The sequence below is a fragment of the Narcine bancroftii genome, chromosome 12 (assembly GCF_036971445.1).
Source record: "Narcine bancroftii isolate sNarBan1 chromosome 12, sNarBan1.hap1, whole genome shotgun sequence".
Lineage (NCBI taxonomy): Eukaryota > Metazoa > Chordata > Chondrichthyes > Torpediniformes > Narcinidae > Narcine > Narcine bancroftii.
The window spans coordinates 78,810,791-78,831,848 of NC_091480.1; the positions used below are offsets into that span (position 1 = coordinate 78,810,791).

Consider the following 21,058-nt stretch of genomic DNA (forward strand, 5'->3'; position numbering starts at 1 on the left):
TAACTTTCAACCATTCACTGAAATCCCAGGCTTCCCTTGCTGCCCACAAGCCAAAGCTATAGAGAAACTGAATCTGCATTCCTCATGTGCCTTGTGGTCAGCAAAGTTGTTCGTTTTTTTTTATAAAAGACATACAGCATGGAAACAGGCCTTTCCAGCCCACAAGCCTATGCTGCCCAATGCCATCCAAATGACCTTTAACCCCAGTATGTTTTGGAGGGCGGGAGGAAACCAGAGCACCCAGAGGAAACACAGGCAGGCAGGAATGCAAACTCCCTACAGACACCGCCAGATTTGAACCCAGGTTGCTGGTACTGTAAGAACAATGTGTTAACCACTACACTAATCGTACCACCCCAAAATCTTTGGGACAGCCAAGGATATGAGGTGTTGTGAATGTGCATGGTACTTTTTTCACTTGTTAGGGCAATAGGAAGGAATTTTCCTAGAAGTGTTGATTCAGATTCTAACCATCCAATGGCTAGTCTGCCCTTTCTCTCCATGGCGAAGTGCATTGCATCAATTGATTGAAAAGAAGCATAATAGTGTTACAGGCTTATGTTATTATTTATCTGTATTTTTATATTCTATATTTTAGTGTGTACTTTGTGGGTTGGACAGGGAAAGAACCACACATTTTGAAACCCAGATGCAAAGCTACGTTCAGTCATAAAGCCTGTGTTATTGCTCTCTATTGAAAGCCTGAAACAATGAATGTTTGCCAAGAAGGACATCTGTTTAAACAAAGACAGGAGGCTCTTTGCCGTAATGACTCGTGCTTTTGGAAAAAAAATGAAACAAACAGTATTGTTCAAGCAAGTCATGTGATTTGAGACATTTGAAAAACAGCCTTTAGTATCACTAACCAGAATAATCTGGAGACAGAATTAAAGTGACATCGGGAGAAGATGGTCACTCCTGCTGCTTCTCTTTGACAAGAGAACAGCAATACTGTGACCATTGTAATGGTCATTTCTGACTGACACCTATCTGGGTAAAGAAAGCAAGATCATTCTTGACTCTGGATCATGACCATTTTGATGATTACGACATCTGGGTCTGTGAAAGCGTCGTGGAGGTCACAACCTTCATAACCCCTATGCAAAAAAGGGGAAAGTGGTTGAAACATCATCCATATGAAGAAACATTTCTCTGAAACAACTCATCAAGAATTTGTGAGTTTTGAGAAGTCTGATGACTCAGTGTATCAATTGCATGATTATTTCTGAACAACAGTTTTAAAATTCTAAGTTTCAACACAAAATTTCTCAGACTGAACTTTGAATCAAGTTTTCAGAATTGTGCCTAAGCTGTAATGGTTTGGGTAGTTCAGACATTTGCCCATGATGGGGTTAAGTTTAGAGTTAAATAAGATATATTATTAATAGTTATTAATAAAAGTTATTGTTATAAGATGCCATTGTCTTAGTCAATTTCTATTGCTGCTGTTCTCTAATGTAACAATAGGCAATACAGCCAAGTTGAAAACTAACCCCAATCCTCCTGCTTGATGTACAAAACATAGTACTTTAATTCACATGCACACCTAATATTCAGATTTCAATTTTATTAGCTATCAAATGGAAATAGCAAATGTTGGACTCTGAATTACTGCATTACAGATTCAAAGAATGTAATTACCAGCATTTACAAAGTTGTGACCTTCATTCTGATTTTCACAAACAAGGTAACAAGGCTGGCATCTCACCTCAGTTGACAGCTGACTCCTGCCAACCACTCAAGGCATCAGGCTTCACAACCTTCGCAGTTCTTGTTCCATCCGACTACAAACTAGCTGCTCATCTGTACAGAAAGCAATGAAAGCCAAACTAAAATCACTACCACCACCTCAACAGACAGTGAAGAAGCTGGATCCATCAGTGATTATTACAAGCAATTCTCAGCTCTTGGTAAAGACCAGCTATGACTGCAAGCTCTACAACAATATTAGCCTGTACACCTTGAGCTAAATCCACCTTGCAGTTACTGTGAGAAAACAGTTGCTGTTGACTAGTCAAAGATGACACAAATAGAATTAACAAGCAAAATAAACTTGCTCCAATATTGGACCTGGTTTAAATAATACATCATTTTTGGTTAAAATTATTCTGTTGGAAAACCAATGTGTGAAGGAAATGAAGTGTGCATACAGGTGGGTTAAAATCTGAACTTGCTCTAAGCTAATTAACATAGTGAAGGGTCTGGCACTGGCAAAGTAATGCACAGAGTGAGAAGGATGCAGAATGGCAGACTGTGCACAAATTCTACTTGTGTCCTCTGTGCAATGTCCCAGCACAAACAACAATGCATAACCATTTTCATCTTTGTCTGTCTCCCTGGAGAGGTCCTCATTTATTCCATTATACAGGTTCAGCTTTGGGAGTCTCAATATTCTTCACCTCAAACTCTTCCCACGGCTTCAGCTTGGGTCCAGGAATCATTATAGTCTGGTGTTTAAAAAAAAATTGACATTCCCATTAATAAAATTATGCATCTTGCAATTTTTCCTGCTGTACAGAACAAGAGAATCACAGAATACAAAAGTAATTCCATCATCCACCCTACTGACCAACATTCAATGGCATATTTTAAAGGCACAGGACTCAGTTTTTAAAACAAATCCCTCCAAAGTGACATCAGCATTCTTGCAGCCAAGCCATTTTTAATTCCAAGCTCCAATCCACAGACTGTAGCACAAGCTCAGAGAGGGGCGTGCCAATATGCGAGGGTTTAATATCAAATTGGAACAGGTCTTGAAGAACATGAAGATGGACAAGTTCCCAGGCTTGATCAAATTTATCCCAGACAAAATTGCTGGCAACTTCCTATCCTTTTTTTAAGCACAGGTAAGGTCCCAGAAGACTGGAGAATAGCCAATGTGTTATTCTCTTTAAGAAGGGCAGTGGGGAGAAAAAAAACAAAATCAGTGGAGATTGCTGCACCTGGAAAAGCATAAACTTTTCAGAATATTCCATCTGATTTTGTGCAAGGAGGTCACATTTTACACTGAATAAGTTCTGAAGATGGGTGAATGAGAGTAGGACAGTGGATGTTGTCTACGTGGACTTTATTAAAGTATTCAATGAGGTCCATCATCGTTGGCTGATCCAGAAGATTAAGGCACTTGGCACCCACGGAGATTTAGTAGACTGAATTCAACCTTGGCTTGGCTATTAAAAAAAGGGCAGTGATGGAGGGAAATTTCTCTCACTGCAGGTGTTCCACAAGGATTAGCACTGGGACCTCTGTTGTTCGTGACCAATTTTATTTCCCCCCAGACAACACAAACATTGATGATGTTGTGAACAGCGATTCAGCACAATATAAGCCAATTAGAAATATGGGCAGAGAAATAAAAGATAGAATTTAATTCACTTTAGGAGGTAACTTAGAAGAAGCAGAAGATCAGGAGATCGATGTACGGAGATGTTGGTGTGCAAGCCCAAAGCTCCCTGAGTGGTAATACAAGTAGATAGGGCCTGTTCATGTGCTGTGCTATGTAAAACCTAACACAACACTAGCACAATTATAAGGAGGAATAAACTATGATTCAATCTGGTGCCTCAGATTATTGTAAAAAAAAATCCAGCCATTATTCAAAGAGTACAGGAATCATTCCCAATATTGATAATAACCCTTTCATCAACACACAGATATATCTGGTAGTTATCAAAATGCAGTTAGTAGCAGGTTGCCACACAAACGTTAGCTGCAGCATTTCCATATTACAATAATGAACACATTTCTGAAGTACTTTATCAACAGTAAAAGTTTTTTTTTTAAAAAAACACACACAAAGCACAGTAACAGGCTATTTCGGCTCACAAGTCCATGACATCCAATTTATACCCAATTAACCTACACCCTCAGTACATTTCAAATGGTGGGAGGCAACTAGAGCCCCCAGGGAATATCCACGCAGACACAGGGGGAACGTACAAACTCCTTACAGACTGCACGGGATTCCAACCCTGGTCCTTAACGCTGGCGCTGTAAAATTTAAAAAGCACCTCTGAAAGTTTTCCCACACAGTGTTCTCATATTTTGGCTAAATCGCTATATGACCAAAAAAATTGCTTTGTTTTCTAATGTAGAGAAATCAGCTTTTGGAAAGATTGGAGGGTATAAATTTGATCCGTTACCTCCTGCTGTTATTGCCAAAAATGGTCACTATGTAATCATAGATGTTGCTGATTTGGAATATGTACCAATCCTTCACGATTGCCCATCATTGCTTTAATTTGGTGGATTAAGCCATCTCAATTGTTCTGCAGCTCAATAAATTAAAAGCTTTTATACAAATTTTAAAAATGTAATTCCCTCCCAACAACTAGAGAGCAAACAGGACACATACAAAAATTAGGTTATTCATAGTTCAGTTTTCAAAATCGAGCGCATCCCTCATATTACAAATAGGCTGTACATAACAGAAACTTTCAGTGTAGCCAGCAATGTTGTACTGCTTTAAGAGCTCAATTTGTAAGGTGAGGATGGAAGACCATGGGCATTTGTCAACTACAATTCGGTTTCCTTTATATAGCCACATTCAACCAATATTTCTGTATCGCAGAAATAGAGGTGAAAGACCAAAGGGAGATAAATTAGCCTAACTGAAAACTAGGTTTCATAACTAACAAATTACCTTAATGATCGGGTCTTTGGGTGGGGCCCAAGCAGGTACAATCTTCCCATGCATTCGCCATAACCCATAGGGATTGACTAAGTGCCTCTCAAGCACCACATACTCCAGGACATCTTTTGATAGATCTTCGCTGCCAAACATCAGCCGTCCAAATCTGTCGTAAATGGCTAACGTCTGGAAGTTAGAGACAGTAGTTCATGATTTTCTGCTTTTACATTCTAGCAATATCAAAGTTGTTCACAGTGGTCAATAATGGGTGAAAACAGATCCCCATCAAATCAGGAATAAGAGGAAAAAAAAATTGAGTAAAATTATTTTGAAAATGCCGTAACCCTATCATGAATGTTACAGCCGGTTTGTTGCCTTTTAAGGATTCACATCATTTTAAGTAGGAAATATCATTAGGTCAGGCAACATCTGTGAAGAAAGAAACAGAATGAACATTTCAGGATGATGTGTATTAAAAGGTCATCAACTTGAAACATTAATTCTGTTCCTCTCTTCTGATGCCATGTGACCCAGAGAGTGTTTCCAACATTTTCTAAATATACCAGTTACTCCCTATTGTGAGATTTATTTTTCTGACAATATACAGATTGTGAGCAGTGATAATATGATACAGGTTCATTCAAAATCACTTCCCCCCCCTCCCCCCCCCCCCCACCCCACCACAGATAAGCCATGAATCCCCATAATCTGAAATTTAAACACATTTAGGAAATGCTTTTAGCAGTGGTACAATGGAAACAATACTTCTTCCCTAATACACAAATCAAGTGGATTACCCAAAAGACTACTTTTAAGTCCACTGCAATAGCATGGATCTCCCAGTGGCCGCCCATTTCAATTCTCCATCCCATTCCTTTGCTGACATGGTCTCGTGTACTGCCAGACTGAGACCACCCATAAATTGGAGGAACAACACCTTAGCTTCTGACTGGGCACCCTCTAACCAGATGGCATTAATATAGACTTCTCTGGGTTTAGTTAAAACCACCCCCCATCTCTCCATTCCGTCTCCTTTCGCATGGACATAATAAATTCTACCTAGTCCCTTATCACATCCAATTAACACCTTTTGTTGGTCTGGATTCCTCCCCCATTATTTGAATTCTGAGACTTTCTGATACATCCTGCTTCTGTCTTTTTCTGATTTTTCCTTGAAGAAGGGCTCAGGCCTGAAACTTTGGCAATATATCTTTGTCTCCTATAGATGCTGAAAAGACCAGCCGAGTTCCTCACACAGTACCGAGCCCAAACAATACATTTTTTGTTCCTGTGATAACTTTGTTATTCATTTGTGACACTTTTATAAAACATAACAGATTGACAAAGCCCTCATGAGCACTTCACGAACTAAAGGTTTATTTGTTGTAACCCTCCCATTGGGAGCTACTCAACCTCTCTGACTTTCTTTACTCCAATAATTGCAGATATGCCTACAGCCATTAACACACCAAACTCCCTGGTCCCTTTTCCCCATTCAACACCCTTAAAACAAATTATATATTCAGGTTAATTAGATGCATTTAATGTTGATGCAAAACAAAAGGCTCTTTAGGCTCCTTCAAAGGAAATGTATGCCAGTGACCCAGATATTTTGTCTCATGATCTCATCTTGCATCATTTAAAAATCATTTGGAAACTAAGTGAAGAGGAACTATGAGGAAATTTTGTTTTGTCACAGTAAAAATTCCAGTTTGTGAATTCAATAAATTAGTTGCAAAAAAAGGTCTGTCATCTTCAATCTTCACAAGACTTCTAATAATACGCAAATTCCTCTTATTGTAAAAAATAGGTGGAGGCTTTGAACAACAGATAATGAGTTCAAAACGTTGGGTTAGCAACATTGTCAACAACCAAATCCAATGGGGGAGTTTAGGAAAAACCTCAAGAATACTTAGAATGAGGATCGTGTGACCTCATGGAATACAATTTAATTTATAGAGGTACAGCCCAGTAACAGGCCCATGCTGCCCAAATACACCCATGTGACCTACTAACCCTGTTTATCTTTGGACACTCCATGATTTTGAATCCTTTAATCAAATCTCCTTCTCTCTTCCATTCCACTATATACATTCACTCCAGAATGTACAGTCAAAAGGACCGGAAAAATACCTGTTGGGTGTGGAATCGGACAGTGACCTGGCCATATACATTTCCCTTGCTGACCATGTCAGGACATCGGACATGTACCACCTTCGGTGCTTCTAATGACCGTAGGAACTTCCAGCGAATTGTCTTGAATCTGTTGCCACGCACCATATCCTTTTGGAAAGACCAGTGATTCCAATTAATCAGCTTTCCAAAATACGAGGGAGGATCAATCTTGCAGGTTTTTAAAAGATGCTTTGTATTTTTATGGCATCTTTCACCACCTCAGGACAATCCAAAGCAAATTTCCCAATGAAATACTTCTGATAAGCAGTCATTGTCGAATGCAAGAAAAACAACCAATTTCCTCGCAGCAATCTTCCAGAAATAAAAGTATGACAGTGACTTAGTAACCTGGCAATTGTCAGCTTCTTTTTTAATTTATTTTTTTATTTTTCACACTATGAACCATATTGACACAAACATTTCCCTCTTGAATATACACAGTGTCATTTTCTCCCCTCCCTCCTTCCCACCCCCTTCCCCATCCATTAAACATTCAACATATATGATACATTAAACAATGTCATCACACAATGAAAATAAACAAGAAAATTGTGTCATCTACTTTTACACACTGGGTCAGTTCATTTCGTCTTCTTCTCCTTCTGGCATTTTAGGGGGTGGAGGTCCGCGGTAGGCCCTCTCTGTTGTGTTCCATGTACGGTTCCCAAATTTGTTCGAATACTGTGATGTTATTTCTTAAATTATATGTTATTTTTTCCAATGGAATACATTTATTCATTTCTATGTACCATTGCTGTATTCTCAGGCAATCTTCTGATTTCCAGGTTGACATTATACATTTTTTTTGCTACAGCTAAGGCTATCATAATAAATCTTTTTTGTGCTTCATCCAAATCGAGGCCAAGTTCTTTACTTCTTATATTACTTAGAAGAAAGATCTTGGATTTTTTGGTATGTTGCTTTTTGTGATTTTATTTAACACCTGATTTAGATCTTCCCAAAACTTTTCCACTTTCTCACATGCCCAAATTGCATGTACTGTTGTTCCCATTTCCTTCTTACAGCGAAAACATCTATCTGATAGTGTTAGGTCCCATTTATTTAATTTTTGGGACCTATTTGCAGATGATGTTATAGTATACTTAACAGAACCAGAATTATCAATAAAAGAATTACATAAGAAATTGAAGGAATATGGAGAAGTATCGGGGTACAAGATCAACACAAATAAAAGTGAAGCGATGCCAATGAATAATGCGGATTTCACAAAGTTTAAAAAAGATTCACCATTTAAATGGCAAACACAAGCAATCTGATACCTAGGTATTCAACTAGATAATAATCTAGGCCATTTATACAAATTAAATTATCACCCATTAATGAAGAAATTACAAGATGACTTAGAACATTGGAAAGACTTACCACTAACACTGATAGGAAGGGTAAATTGCATTAAAATGAATATCTTCCCAAGGATACAATATCTACTTCAATCGTTACCAATTCACCTAACAGGGCAATTGTCAGCTTTGATAGTTGAAGTATACATTTTGGCCTGATTAACTCTCTGCTGTGTTTTGAAATTGGTTCCTTAGGATGTTTTACATCCCCCGGGAGAGTATATAAGCCTTGGTTTAACCTCGCACTTCTAAAAACAGCACCTTTCAGTGTAACACTCCCTCTGTACCAGAAAAAGAGTCCAGATATTTTGCCGTCAGGTATTTTAAATATTTAAATTTAGACATATAGCACAGTAACAGGCCCATTCTACCCAAACACACCAAAATGACCTACACCACTGGTACGTTTTGAATGATGCAAGAAAACCCATGCAGACTCCTTACAGACAGCGTGGAATTCAAACCCCAGTCTTGGTCGCTGTAGCGGCATGGCGCTGTAGCGGCATGGCGCTAACTGTATCTGGTGTTTTGGAATTCAAAGCTTTCAGAAGTCAGTGGTGAGAATGTTACCTAGTCAATGAAGGCTTATTATACTTTGTATAATATCTCCCTCCATGCAAAGGAGATTAAAAAGCCAATTACAATATTGTTTTTATTTAATCTACTGAGATAAAGATAGACTTACCGGATAACATCGCTCTGTCACCAATTTGTGAAGCTTTACTTTGTCAAAACTGTTAACAAACAACTACATGTTAATGAATTTAGTCTGTGAAAAATATCCCACTGTTTTTCAACTGTAGTTACAACGTGCAACAGAATGAAATAATACAAACTGAAACCACAGAATGTCCCCATTCAATGCCATCATTAACCCCTTCCAAAACTATCCACTTACCCCCAAATCCATGGACAGTTCCCGTATCTCAGCAAATCCCTCCTTTATAAATATTTAAGCTCATTTCAATACCCTTTTCAGATTATTTAAATTATGCACTGCTCGACAAAAAATCCCCCCACCCCCACATGTGAATCTTTTTAAATTTGTATCATATCTTTGCTCATAGAAATTTACTTTTCACTTTTGAAAGCTCTGTTTATTAAATCTCCCTTTAACCCTCTCCATTTTAAGAAAAGCAAACTTAGCTTTTCTTGTGTCTCCAGCTAAAAAAGGTTTCTCATCGCTTAAATATTCCATTTCCTCTATACAGAAGGTAAACAAGAGATGAAGGAGAATGCAACCTTCATGAACCATAATTGAAGCATTTTTTGAAAACTAACCCACAAGTACAAACATACAGCTAAAGACATCGGTCTGTTAAACATCATGGTTTCTCGAACAATTTAAGGATAAATGTGCCATTAGGAATGGATTCCTAATTACTGACCAATAAATTCAATTCTACAGCAAGGCAAAAATTTTATCATCGCAGTTAAACAAGGAAGACTTCAGACGCCGTGATTGTAGATTACACCAAATTGCTGGAGAAACTCAACAAGTCATGTCGTGTTCTTTATGTAGCAAGGATAAAGATATATAACCAACATTCTGGGCCTAAGCCCCTCATCAAAGAATAAGCCATGTGGCTTGCTGAGTTTCTCCAGCAATTTTGTGTAAACTACTATCATCCGAGGAGAGGGCTGGAGTATCTTGTTCAGTTGTGCAATCTGTCTATGTCCATTTTCAGACATTACACCAGAGGCCAGACTGTTTTTAATCATTGAGATATAAAAGGAAGACAGGATCCTTGGAAAAAAATTCTCTGCTTCTCTTCAGAACTGTTCCATGGTGTCCATTAAATCCAGACAGAAGAGGATACAAAGCTAGTATTGAACATCTCATCTGAAAAACAGGCCCTCATAATGCCTTATTGACCCAGTCCAGAACATGCAATGGGAACACGAGTGTGGAATTTAATTTCCACTCCTGGCATAGTAGTCTCCAAAGGGGGCTGTGATGAAAAGCAAGGGAAGCACAAAATGCCAGAACTGGAGAAGCACATTGATCCAAGGGTCCAGGGCTACAGTAGGTCCAAATGATGGACACGTCGAATCTCTTGCCCTAAATGTAGCAAGAAAATGCAGGACCCTGATTTTACATTTTCATTTGAAAAGCCACTTACTTAACAAGACACAGATGTGCATTTATGTAGATTTCTTGGGCCTTAGAGGCAAAGTCCTTTATGCTGAATTCACTATCATATTCTTTCACCTTCCGGAGTCTGTTAAAAGAAGGACCATGAGTAAGCATTCATGAGGATTGAGCTTCATCTTGGCCAAGAAGGAAGATGAAATTAGGGAGATACTACGTATTGTTTATCTGTATGTGTGTTATGTTTGGCTGTATGCCTGCGTGTTTTGCAGAGGACCTGTCTAGAGAATGCTGTTTCTTCAGGTTGCACTTGTGCAATCAGATGACAATGAACTTGACTTGAGATACTCAATTCGACTCAATTCTATCTACTATAGCTGTGATGTTTTTCTGGTTTCATGTCATTGTCCCTCCAGTGCAACCTCCCTGAAGCTATCTTCCATACAAGACTGTAAACAATAAACATCAACAGCATACTTACCCATGGACACCACAGCCTAGTTTATTTATCCAACTTCCATGTTGGCGGCACATAGCAAATAGGAATTTCGCCTGTCATCCCTCTCTCGTTTGGGAAATGAGAGTTTCCTCGCCTGTCATCCAGGGCAAGTTCATCACCCTCAGCATACCAGAGATTGAACCTGACAGACATCTATCCAGCTTGAGATAACATAACACTAAAGTCTGATTTTGTTTTGGTACTTTTGCACTAATTGTGGCATCATCAATGGGGATTTCACTTCAGATGGAGTAGATTGTGATTTCAATCTACTTCCAAAGTCATGAACCCAAGAAGATATGGTGGAGCACTGTGGGACTACTCCACTGACAGAGGAGCCACCTTTAGGTAGGAATGGTAAACAAGGCTTATCTGATCATTCAGCCAGATGGAAAAGATTAAACTCCCAAACCAATCATTTTCCCTCTCTCAAAAATCACTAACAGTTTATCCATTCATTATGACATGAGTTTGTGGGAATTTGCAGCAAACAAGTTGATTGTTGTAACTCCTACTTTTCAACAATGATAAGTACCGTATATTTCAGTGTATAAGATGACCTTCAGATAAGATGGGTCTCCAATTTCAGCCTGAATTTCATGGTTTTGTCATATATCGAGGGTATAAGACAACCCCCCCAAAAAAAAACGTGTTGACTGAGCTGGCGTCGCATTGACTGAGCTGTTGGGCATGCCCCGAAGGTCGGTGTCATCATGGAGCCTCCAGCAAAACGAAATAAATATCAAGCAAGTTTTAAGTTAAAAGTCACTGAAGTGACCAAGGAATCAACCAACTGTGCTGCTGCTGAGATGGTAAAAGAATGAAGAAAGAATAAAGATGTTTTACGAAAGATACCAAAGAAACAATGTTCGATGAGAAGAGGAATCATTCATTGGCCAGATTCAGATTGGGACCTATATGACGACGGTGTAAACACTCCAGATGTGCTTTGCCGAGTTCTTTGCCTCAGGCAATGATGGTGATAGTATTTTTGATGGACTTTAGATGTGATTTTTAAAACGATAAAAATTTCTTTCTAAGGTAGCTTAAAAATTTGTTGTAGGATAGGGTCTGAGTGGGTTATGGAACCAATCGTGTGGTATTTTGAGTAGAATTTTTTAATGTCGTGTTTTTGTATCTGGCCTATAAAATGACCCGTTTTTGGTGCTTTTTGGGTGCTTCAAGGGTCATTTTATATATGGTACCTCATTTGCTGTGAAATGCTTTGCAAATGTGCTGAATGGGATCTGAATGATGCCTTGGAAATAACATCTGCTATTGATTTCATCTGATGAGTAGACCGGAGCTGGATAATGGCTCCATGGTAAGCAGTTTCCTTTTGTACTTATTTGCCGAGAGAAAACAATCACTTGTATTCAACCCAAAACAATTTCCAAACCATGTCCTCATGGTTAGCGCAACTCAAGCGCCAGCAACCCAGGTTCAAATCCGCTGCTGTCCGAAAGTTCTCCCCATGGGTTTCCTCCGGATGCACCAGTTTCATCCCACATTCCAAAGACATGCGGGGTCGTTAGGTTAATTGGTCATCTGGGTGTAATTGGGCAATGAGGGCTGTCGGCAGAAGGGCCTGTTACTGTGCTGTATCTCTATAAAACTATATACAAAAAAAGTCAGTGCAGCCCTTTTATTTGACTTTAAGTAACTTCAGTTTGTGAAATTAGAATGAATTAATTCTGAAATTGGGACACATCTCCTTGGAGTAAAGTTTCCTAAATTTACTTCTGGTTAATTTCAGCTGAATAAAGATCACTTTATCTGTCTTCTTGGCCTAGGTCCAATGATTAAGCAATAAAACTGCTCAAAGATAAACTTATGCATATCGCTTTGTGCATAACCTCAAGGCCTTCCAAAATGGATTATAACCATTTTGCCTACCTCAAGATAAAGCTTGGCCATGCATCTACTTAAATGACATTGGTTCAGGAATACCTCTTGGCTAGAACATTGTAATTTTCTCAAGACCTAAACTAACCTTTAAAGCCATTTGAGAAAGGACTCATAGATTCTATATAATTATTAAAGGAGGGAAGGGAGTATCCCACAGGGGAACTTCCCCTCAATGCCATTGAATCAGACACACATGGGATGGAAACAGTCCCTTTGGCCTACTGAGTCTGCACTGACCAATCACACAGTTACACACATCCTACATCCTTTTGAGCAACGTGACTTGTGGACCAAACCCTGTTACCGTGCTTTATGTCTTAAAAAACATTAATCCCTGGTCATATTCCCATCAACTCCCTCCAAAATTCTTCTATACACTTGGGGCAATTTACAGTAGTCAGTTAATCTACCATTTTGCACTTTGGAAGGTGGGAGAAAACCACTGTGTAGAGGGGAGCTCCACATGGTCCAGGGAGAACAAATCCACAAAGATAACCAAGATCAAGATTGAACCAGGGCCTCTGCTGCTATGAGCCGCTGCACCACCTGAACAACTTCTCCTTGAACTTGGACAGATCAACTTGTGTGTTTTGTGTGCTCCACAATTCCCACCAGTTCAGGTTCCCTCAACATTCAGCACATATGACTAAGCTAGCATCTGGTGATAGTGGGGAACTGAACCAGGATCACATAATCAAAGTCTTGACCCTGATTGACTCAATGGGAGGGACACTGTGCAATGAAGAGACTCTCAAACAAAGGTATCCAATAATTTGTTACATTAACGTGAGAAACACCAAGAGCAACTTACGCGAGCTGTGAGGTTGCACTTTGCTTGACCTGCTCCATACGCTGTTTCAGACCTGCCTTTGATAGAGTGGACATGCGAGCATCACCCTCCGGTGGAACATATGGATCAAATATCCCAGCTGTAAGGACAGAAGGAACGACATGAGTTAATGGACTCAAGACAAGCCCACCTGACAAAAGGATAGAGCATAATTTCCTACCACTCAACACACCTCAAATATGCAACCCTGTACTCAAAACCTGCAGTCACAAAAATTCCTGGGGGGGGGGGGGACCACAAACAATGCAAAAGGGGGAAAAATTGCCAACAAGAATTATTCCTTTCTGATCTTCACAGTCAATCAAAGCCAGTCCAGAAGACGATCAAACATAGGACATTTTACGTGATTTCAGCAAAAGACGGAAACCAGCTTAATAACTTTCTGAAGATAACAATGACTTTGAAACCAACTAATCAGCCAGAACCTTGTAACAGTACACATGCAGGACATTGAATGTATTTTAACACATTTGTTCATTTATTCTTCAATGAAGCCCATCAAAATAAAGTGTTTTTAGACTGAGAAGGTATCTACAAAACAGATAATAAAACGGGGAAGCTCAGAATTCTTGATTTTCTACTTTGTGGTTGAACTCATCTACAATATCTGCATGTCATTTAACTATGGATCATTGTGCAGTCTTGATCTTCATCTCAACCAACCACAAGATGTGTGTTTCTGGCACTGACCACTAGATGGAGAAAAGGATCCAGCATAGGGACATGCCAGCCATGAAGAAAGCTTTGGATTTCCAATATTCCCACAATCGCTAAGAATTAAACATTAACCTCCAGAATACTGCTGCCGCAAGAAAACTTGAAAAATCTGAAGAAAATGTTATATTCTAGCTGCATCACAGTGTGGTATGGTTGCTGCAGAGAAATGAATCGAAGGTCATTCCACAGGACCATAAGAGTGACAGAGAGGACCACTAGAATCTCCCTCCCCCTACCCCCAATCGAAGTGATCTACTCGGATTTTTGTCTGAAGAGGGTGCGCAAAATTATTGAGGACTCCTTCCACCCTCCACACAGCATCTTTCAGCTACGCTCGTTGGGAAAGAGATACAGGAATATCAGAGCCAGCACCACGAGGCTGAGAAACAGCTGCTTCCCACGGGCAGTGAGAATGCTGAACGACCAAAGGAACTGCTCACACTAACCATCCAAGACTCTCATATGAAACAATGTTTATTTATTTGTATGTATGAATACTTGTCCTGTGTGTGTGTGTGTGTGTGTGTGTGTGTGTTTTTGCATTGAAGACTGGAGAACGCTGTTTCGTTGGTTTGTACTTGTGCAATAATAAACTTGATTATATTGTAGTAATTTTCTCTGAACACTTGTTAGTTTAAAAAAACATAAGAAATGTTGGAATTAAACTTTAAATAACAATCAATATTAATCAAAATATGCAACCTCACACCTGTCTACCTGTCACCTTTCCAAATAACTGGAGGGAGAATTGTTTTTGCATTGTGAGCTGTGATGATCCAGAAGACACAAAAGAAGCAGAATCAACAGTAAATTTCAAAAATGCAAATGAAAATAAAGAAATAGAGACTTTATTTATACCCCACTGCTGTCAACCTCACACCCAATGTCCCTTGTTAAAATATAGTCATGCCTGTAATACATGAAATACGCTGCCAATTTGTGCACAGCAATTACCACCAAAACAATGACCAGATTTTTTTTTCCTTTTTAGTGAAAGTGGGATAGAGTGAGCAAATTTTAGTTCTTGGAAGTCACCACTTCAGAGGATCCATCCTGTACCCAAAACACTAATGGCATAGTGAAGAAAGCACGTCAGCACCTCTAGTTTCTCAGGAGTTTGCAGAGGTTTGGTATGACACCAGAAACCCTGGCAAATTTCTACAAATGTGTGCTGACTGGCTGCATCACAGTCCAGTACCTCACAGGCAAAACCCTCCTCCCCATCGATAACATCTACAGGGAATGTTGCAGTTGGAGAGCAACAGCAATCATCAAGGATCCACACCACACAGCAGACACTCTGTTCTCGCTGCTGCCATCACGAAAGAGGTCTAGGTAGCACAAGGCTCGCACCACCAGGTTCAGGAACAGCTGCGACCCCTCCACCATCAGACTCCTCAACGACAAACTCAATCGGGGACTCATTTAAGGACTCTCACGTTTGCACTTTATTTCTTTTTTTAAAAAAATCCTCTTAGTATTGTAGTTTGTTTGGAGATATTTAATTCTATTTCCACCCAAGTAGGGCAGTAAACTAATTTATCAAATTTTAACAAAAGAAGCAATTACGTATATTGACCGCCCAATAGTAGAATTAGAAATTTGGAAGTGACAGTCCCCCACTCCTTTTAGTTTTTTCAAGATGCGTTTTTTTTTTAAATGAGGTTGCTTTCCTTGCCATATATATGAAGAACTAAGCGAATCCAGTGAATCAAAAAAGGATTTATGTTGGCAGTCCTAAGGTCCTTTTTACCTTTTTCTAAGTTAACAAGCAATCTGATAATGAGGCATAGATTGAGAATATGAGCAGTTTAGAACATTTTTTGGAATCCATAGTTTTTCCTCTGGCCAGTCCTATTATAGCTAATCATCTTTTTTTTTAACCTTCTTAGGGAATGGTGATCAAAAATTTTTTAAGATCTTTTCATTCGACATAATTTTGCTTCTTTTGAATAATTGACGGCAAAATTTAAATTACCCAACAGTCTTTTTTTTTCAGATATTTTGTTCCATCCAAAACTTTGATTTTCAATCGATTTTAGGAAAAAAATTCTTGATTTATTTTTTGTCTTCCAATTTTCTCACAGTGGCTAAATATAATTTATAATAATTTGATGGATTTGAGAATAATTTTGCTAGCTAAGATCAAGAATAATTGGGAGCATGACTTGGATTTGTCACTTACAGATGAGAACTGGGATCTCATTTTAAACCCCCTATACGTTTCAAACAGTGGAAGGAAACCAGAGCCCCCGGGAAAATTCACGCAGACACGGGGAGAATGTACAAATTCCTTACAGACTGCACAGGATTCAAACCCCAGCCCCAATGTTGCTCTTAAGCATCCCTGTATAGGAATGTTAACCTGTATTTCTGTGAGCACATCCAAATCACATAACCAAACAACATCCAAAGTAACAGAAAAATTTAGCTGAAGAGTGAATAATGGGTCAAAATATAATTGAGAGATGAGAGTAGGAGAAAGGAGGAAAATAGCAATGAAATGACAGTCACCTAGTTGCCTTTAATAAGTAACAATACAAACATGGAAAAGAAATCATATAGAAATCATGCATTTGCTGGGGTGATGGTGAAGGCTGGTGCAATAGGGATATTTAAAAGATCCTTAGACAGGCACAAGGATGCAAGAAAAATAAAAGATTATGGGTGTGAGGTAGGGAATGTTTGAATTGATGAGTAGGTTCATATACTAAAAACAACACTATGGGCCGAAGGGCCTGCACTGTATTGTAACGTTCTCTGTTCTAACCTTCTGTGGAATTCTGAATCATTAATTAACTCTTAGCACATAATTTTGTTTTCTTCTAAACCTCATATACTACAAGCCTGTCTTACTAGTGACAGATATTCATACCTGTACATGATATGTTGATGGGCCGCTCAATGTACTGTTGCTGAATGACGAGCCCTGCAGCTCGTGCAAGTTTCTCCTGATCAGCAGAGGGGTCCTGTTTACGTGGTGGAATAAAATGTTTCTTCTTTGTTCGCACCGTAATGACAATTGCAGATGCACACAGCTTAACAGGACTAAGCAGTGCTTCCAACCCCTGGCAAACCTGTCAAACAAATTTTTTTTGCATTAAAACTAAAATTAATTAATCCCTGTGGAAAGCATGCATGAGGCATTGATTTTAGCTGCAAATTAAGAGTACAAATTACTAATCTAGGAACAATGTAATATAGTGTCAAATGGGGCACTTGGCTATGAATCTACATTCCACCTGAAGCCAATTGTGAAATAATCTTCTCACAAGCACTAATGTTTTGCATTTCCATCTGTCCGTAGTTATTTTTTTTAAAAAGCAGAACTCATGCACCCCCGCCCCCACCCCCCCCCCCCCCCCCACCAAACTCAACCCAGAGCCATTGTGTGCTTTAATTGTTTGGAACATAATATTGAAGAAAACATAGCTATCTTCTGCTCAATATCAAAGGCAAAATGTTTCCTTCATTTGGAAATACTCCTCCCAAATTCTTTAATCCTTTTCCCTCTCACAGAACAAATTGCAAGTCATGTCTTGGACCAAGCTCCAATAAATTCCCCAATAAATTCCCCAATAAATTCTCACTTCCTGAAAAAGTTGTTTCTTTTTACACTAATATTTGAAATACCGAAGCAACTCTTTTACATTAATAAAAATGTTTATTACTGAATGGAACGGACTGGGGAAAGGAATCATTCCTCAGTCTTCTGAGAATCAAAGGCAGAAACTGCAAGCATCTGGAATCACCTGTGATGACCCTCACTCTCTGTAAGTGACTCAACAGGTCAAGCAGCATCCATGGATTGAAAAAGGTCAGACAACATTTTGGATTTTATTGAGACTAAAGTGGAAATGGGAGATATTAAGTATATAAAGGGGAGTCTGGTGGATGGAGGGGCCAAGAGGTGATAGGATACTGGATAGAGAAAAGTGGAAAAGGTCGAACTGTGATGGAACATGCAATTGAACTGAATGGCACCACTCTCTGTTGGAGATTAATGGTTGTCACTTCAGCTATGAGTGACTGAGCAGCTGACAGGTTCATTGTGATGGCCCAAGTTCAACATCTCCTCTGAACTCTAAATACTAGTTTTGAATGTTACGAGCCCAGAGGACCAAAACCCAGCAGCAACAGGTATTCACCAAGACAAATGGTTATTTAAACAAAAGTTGCTTTTAATTATCTTTAAACATGAAAACAGGATCACACTTTAACATCACTATTAACTTACTTAACCTAACTTAACCCCCTTCTAATTCTAAGCGTGTGTATGTAATGTGTGAGTAAGTTTAGAAAAATTATTTAATTCACAGTCCAATCTCACTTCTCATTCCTCCAAGTTCACTGGCAATTCTTATACGTGCACAGAATTTAACAGTTATGAATTTCACCAGGCTCTGGTGCTTGAAAGATAAATGGTTACCGCTCAGCAAGGTTCTTGTCGGTTTTCAAGAGATTTGTTGTTCGCTGGACATAAACTTATTCCTTCTGATCAGCCACATCAGTGTCTTGGCTGAAGAAACTTGCCCCATCAGGGTTTTCCAGATGATAATCTCTTTCTTTCAGGTCACCACAGAGTTCTTTTTTATTTCCCTTATTTCAAGTGAAACATTAAACAGCCAGTCCTCTCCTCTTGTATGAACCAAAGGGCTTTGACCAGGCTGAACTAAGCACTCACAACCCATCTTCAAAATGGGGATTTTCCACAAACTTGTCAGCTTGTCCTGTTCCAATTCCAGCTGCTGCTGCTGAACTGAATTCTCTCCCTCACTGAGAAAAGCCCATTTTTCTCTCTCTGCTTGCAAAACCACAGGATACTCTTAGAACAGCAACCTGCCCTCAGACAGATTGCAGCTCCAAACCTAATCCTCCTAGTTCTTTCATTTGCTGCTTTTCAAAACAAGTTCCTTGGGCACTCCCCAAAGCTTTTGCAAAGGCATTCAGAGCTAGGCCTGTCTGGCTTGAGCAGAGCTCCATATTTTAAATGAGATCGGTTTTGTATGTGACCTACACTTAAAAAAAACCCTGCCACACTTTATCTCCTAAAAACATATATATATATATATTAAATATAATATATTAAATATTATATATATATAATGTTCTGTCACAAAAAAAAACATTAAAAATTGCAGATGATGGAATCTTGAAACAGTGAAGTAACTCAGCAGGTTAGGCAGCATCCAAGGAGAGAAATAGTCAATGTTTTAAGTCAAGAGCCTTTATCAAGAATAAAGCAGGAGGATTTGATGTCAAGTCAATCCATTTGAGGAGTGGCAAAGAAATAATTGGGCATCGGACAGATGGTGGAGAAACGGGAAGAGAGATAAAATTGAGAGGAGAGGATAGATTTTCCAATTTTAGGTAACACATTCATCTGGTTCCACTGTTCCAATCTCTTCACCTAACCACTTTCTTACTTTAGTTTAGACACAAGCTGCAGATGCTGGAATCTGGAGCCAAAAAAAACTCAAACTCCTGGAGGAGCTCAGCGGGTTTGCACTGGAGCTGCTCAACCGCTAACTTCCTGGAGGAGATGGCATTTTGCCACAAATTCCTGCATCTGCAGTCTCTTGTGTGTCTCCCACTTTTACTCTCTATGTTCCTCCATGGACCCCTCGTCGACTTGGCACCTCCTCTTCACTCTTTAGTCTCGACCCGAAACTATTTCTCTGCCTGACCTCACTGGGTTCTTCCGGCCTCTCTTTCTCAACAAACAGCCGTTCATGGGCTCGATGGAGACGGAGGAGGCCTTCGCTGGGCTGTCAGCGCCCTTTCCCAAGGTCCCGGGCTGTCCTTTCGCCGCCCAGCCCCCCCAAGCGTTTCCGCCAACCCTCAATGATACGAACAGCTCCCGCACCTGCCTGTTGGCGCTCACTCCTCGTCCCAGCGGCTTCTCAACCGCTACCAGGAGTCGACCCAAGGACGCCGCCATCTTCCCAGCCCCTCAGCCTGACGGGAACCTGGAGGACCTGCCGCTGCCGGTGCGACGCAATGCGCTCTCTCTGGTCCAGACTGATAATCGGGACTCTGTTTTTTACATCCCGAAATTCAGGTTTTTATTTAAATATCAGGCATACTTTTTTAAAAAAATCAGCAATCTCAGTAGATCAGGTAATGTTTATCCTGCTTTCTTTCCACTCACCAGGTCCTGGTTCTTGTCTGTGCTCCCTTTTAACTTACCCACTTCACTGAAAAGTTCTATTATCATTCCGTCCAAAATCTAAAAGAACAAATGAAAATAATGTTGAGGAATTGAGTCAACACATGTGGCTGCAGCACATACGCATTTAAGTGCAAAAGAAATATTAAGATGTCAGACCAGTGGTTCTCAACCTTTTTCTTTCCACTCACATCCCACTTTAAGTCTTCCCTATGCCATCAGTGCTCTGTGATTAGTAAGGGGTTGCTTCAGGAGGTAGGTGAGTGGGAAGAGAAGGTTGAGAACCACTGTTCTCGACCCAATTGTTACTGAAATATTTTGCTTGAGAAAAATTGTCATTGGCCCATTTCCTTTGGAGTTATGAAACCGTGCACATAACGAGTCAATGAGGGACGATTTGAAACTTTTTCTTTCCAGTCACATCCCACCTTAAGCAATCCCTTACTAATCACAGAGCACCGATGGCATAGGGAATATTTGAAGTGATACGTGAGTGTTGCTGGCCCAGTTCCAAGGCAGGTACTGAGGGAGGGGTTTAGCCGCGACAGCCTTTATGGGATTCTGAGGGGAAGAGTCACAGGTGCAGGGGTGGGCAGGCCCATACAATACATTTGTATTAGATGGCATGAACAGTGGTTCCACCACATTGGGGGAATC

The 21,058-nt window shown here is 39.7% G+C and overlaps 1 protein-coding gene across 1 annotated transcript; it reads right to left on the reverse strand.

The window, feature by feature from the left end:
* Nucleotides 1–1,552: 1,552 nt before the first annotated feature.
* On the reverse strand, nucleotides 1,553–20,205 carry mrpl45 (mitochondrial ribosomal protein L45). The gene is made up of 8 exons (XM_069907024.1): nucleotides 20,099–20,205; nucleotides 17,108–17,309; nucleotides 13,477–13,594; nucleotides 10,290–10,388; nucleotides 8,852–8,900; nucleotides 6,764–6,913; nucleotides 4,643–4,816; nucleotides 1,553–2,447 (listed from the first exon to the last, which is right to left on the reverse strand). The coding sequence occupies exons 1-8, from the start codon at nucleotides 20,171–20,173 to the stop codon at nucleotides 2,361–2,363; spliced, it is 954 nt and encodes a 317-aa protein (XP_069763125.1). The 5' UTR covers nucleotides 20,174–20,205; the 3' UTR covers nucleotides 1,553–2,360.
* Nucleotides 20,206–21,058: the final 853 nt, after the last annotated feature.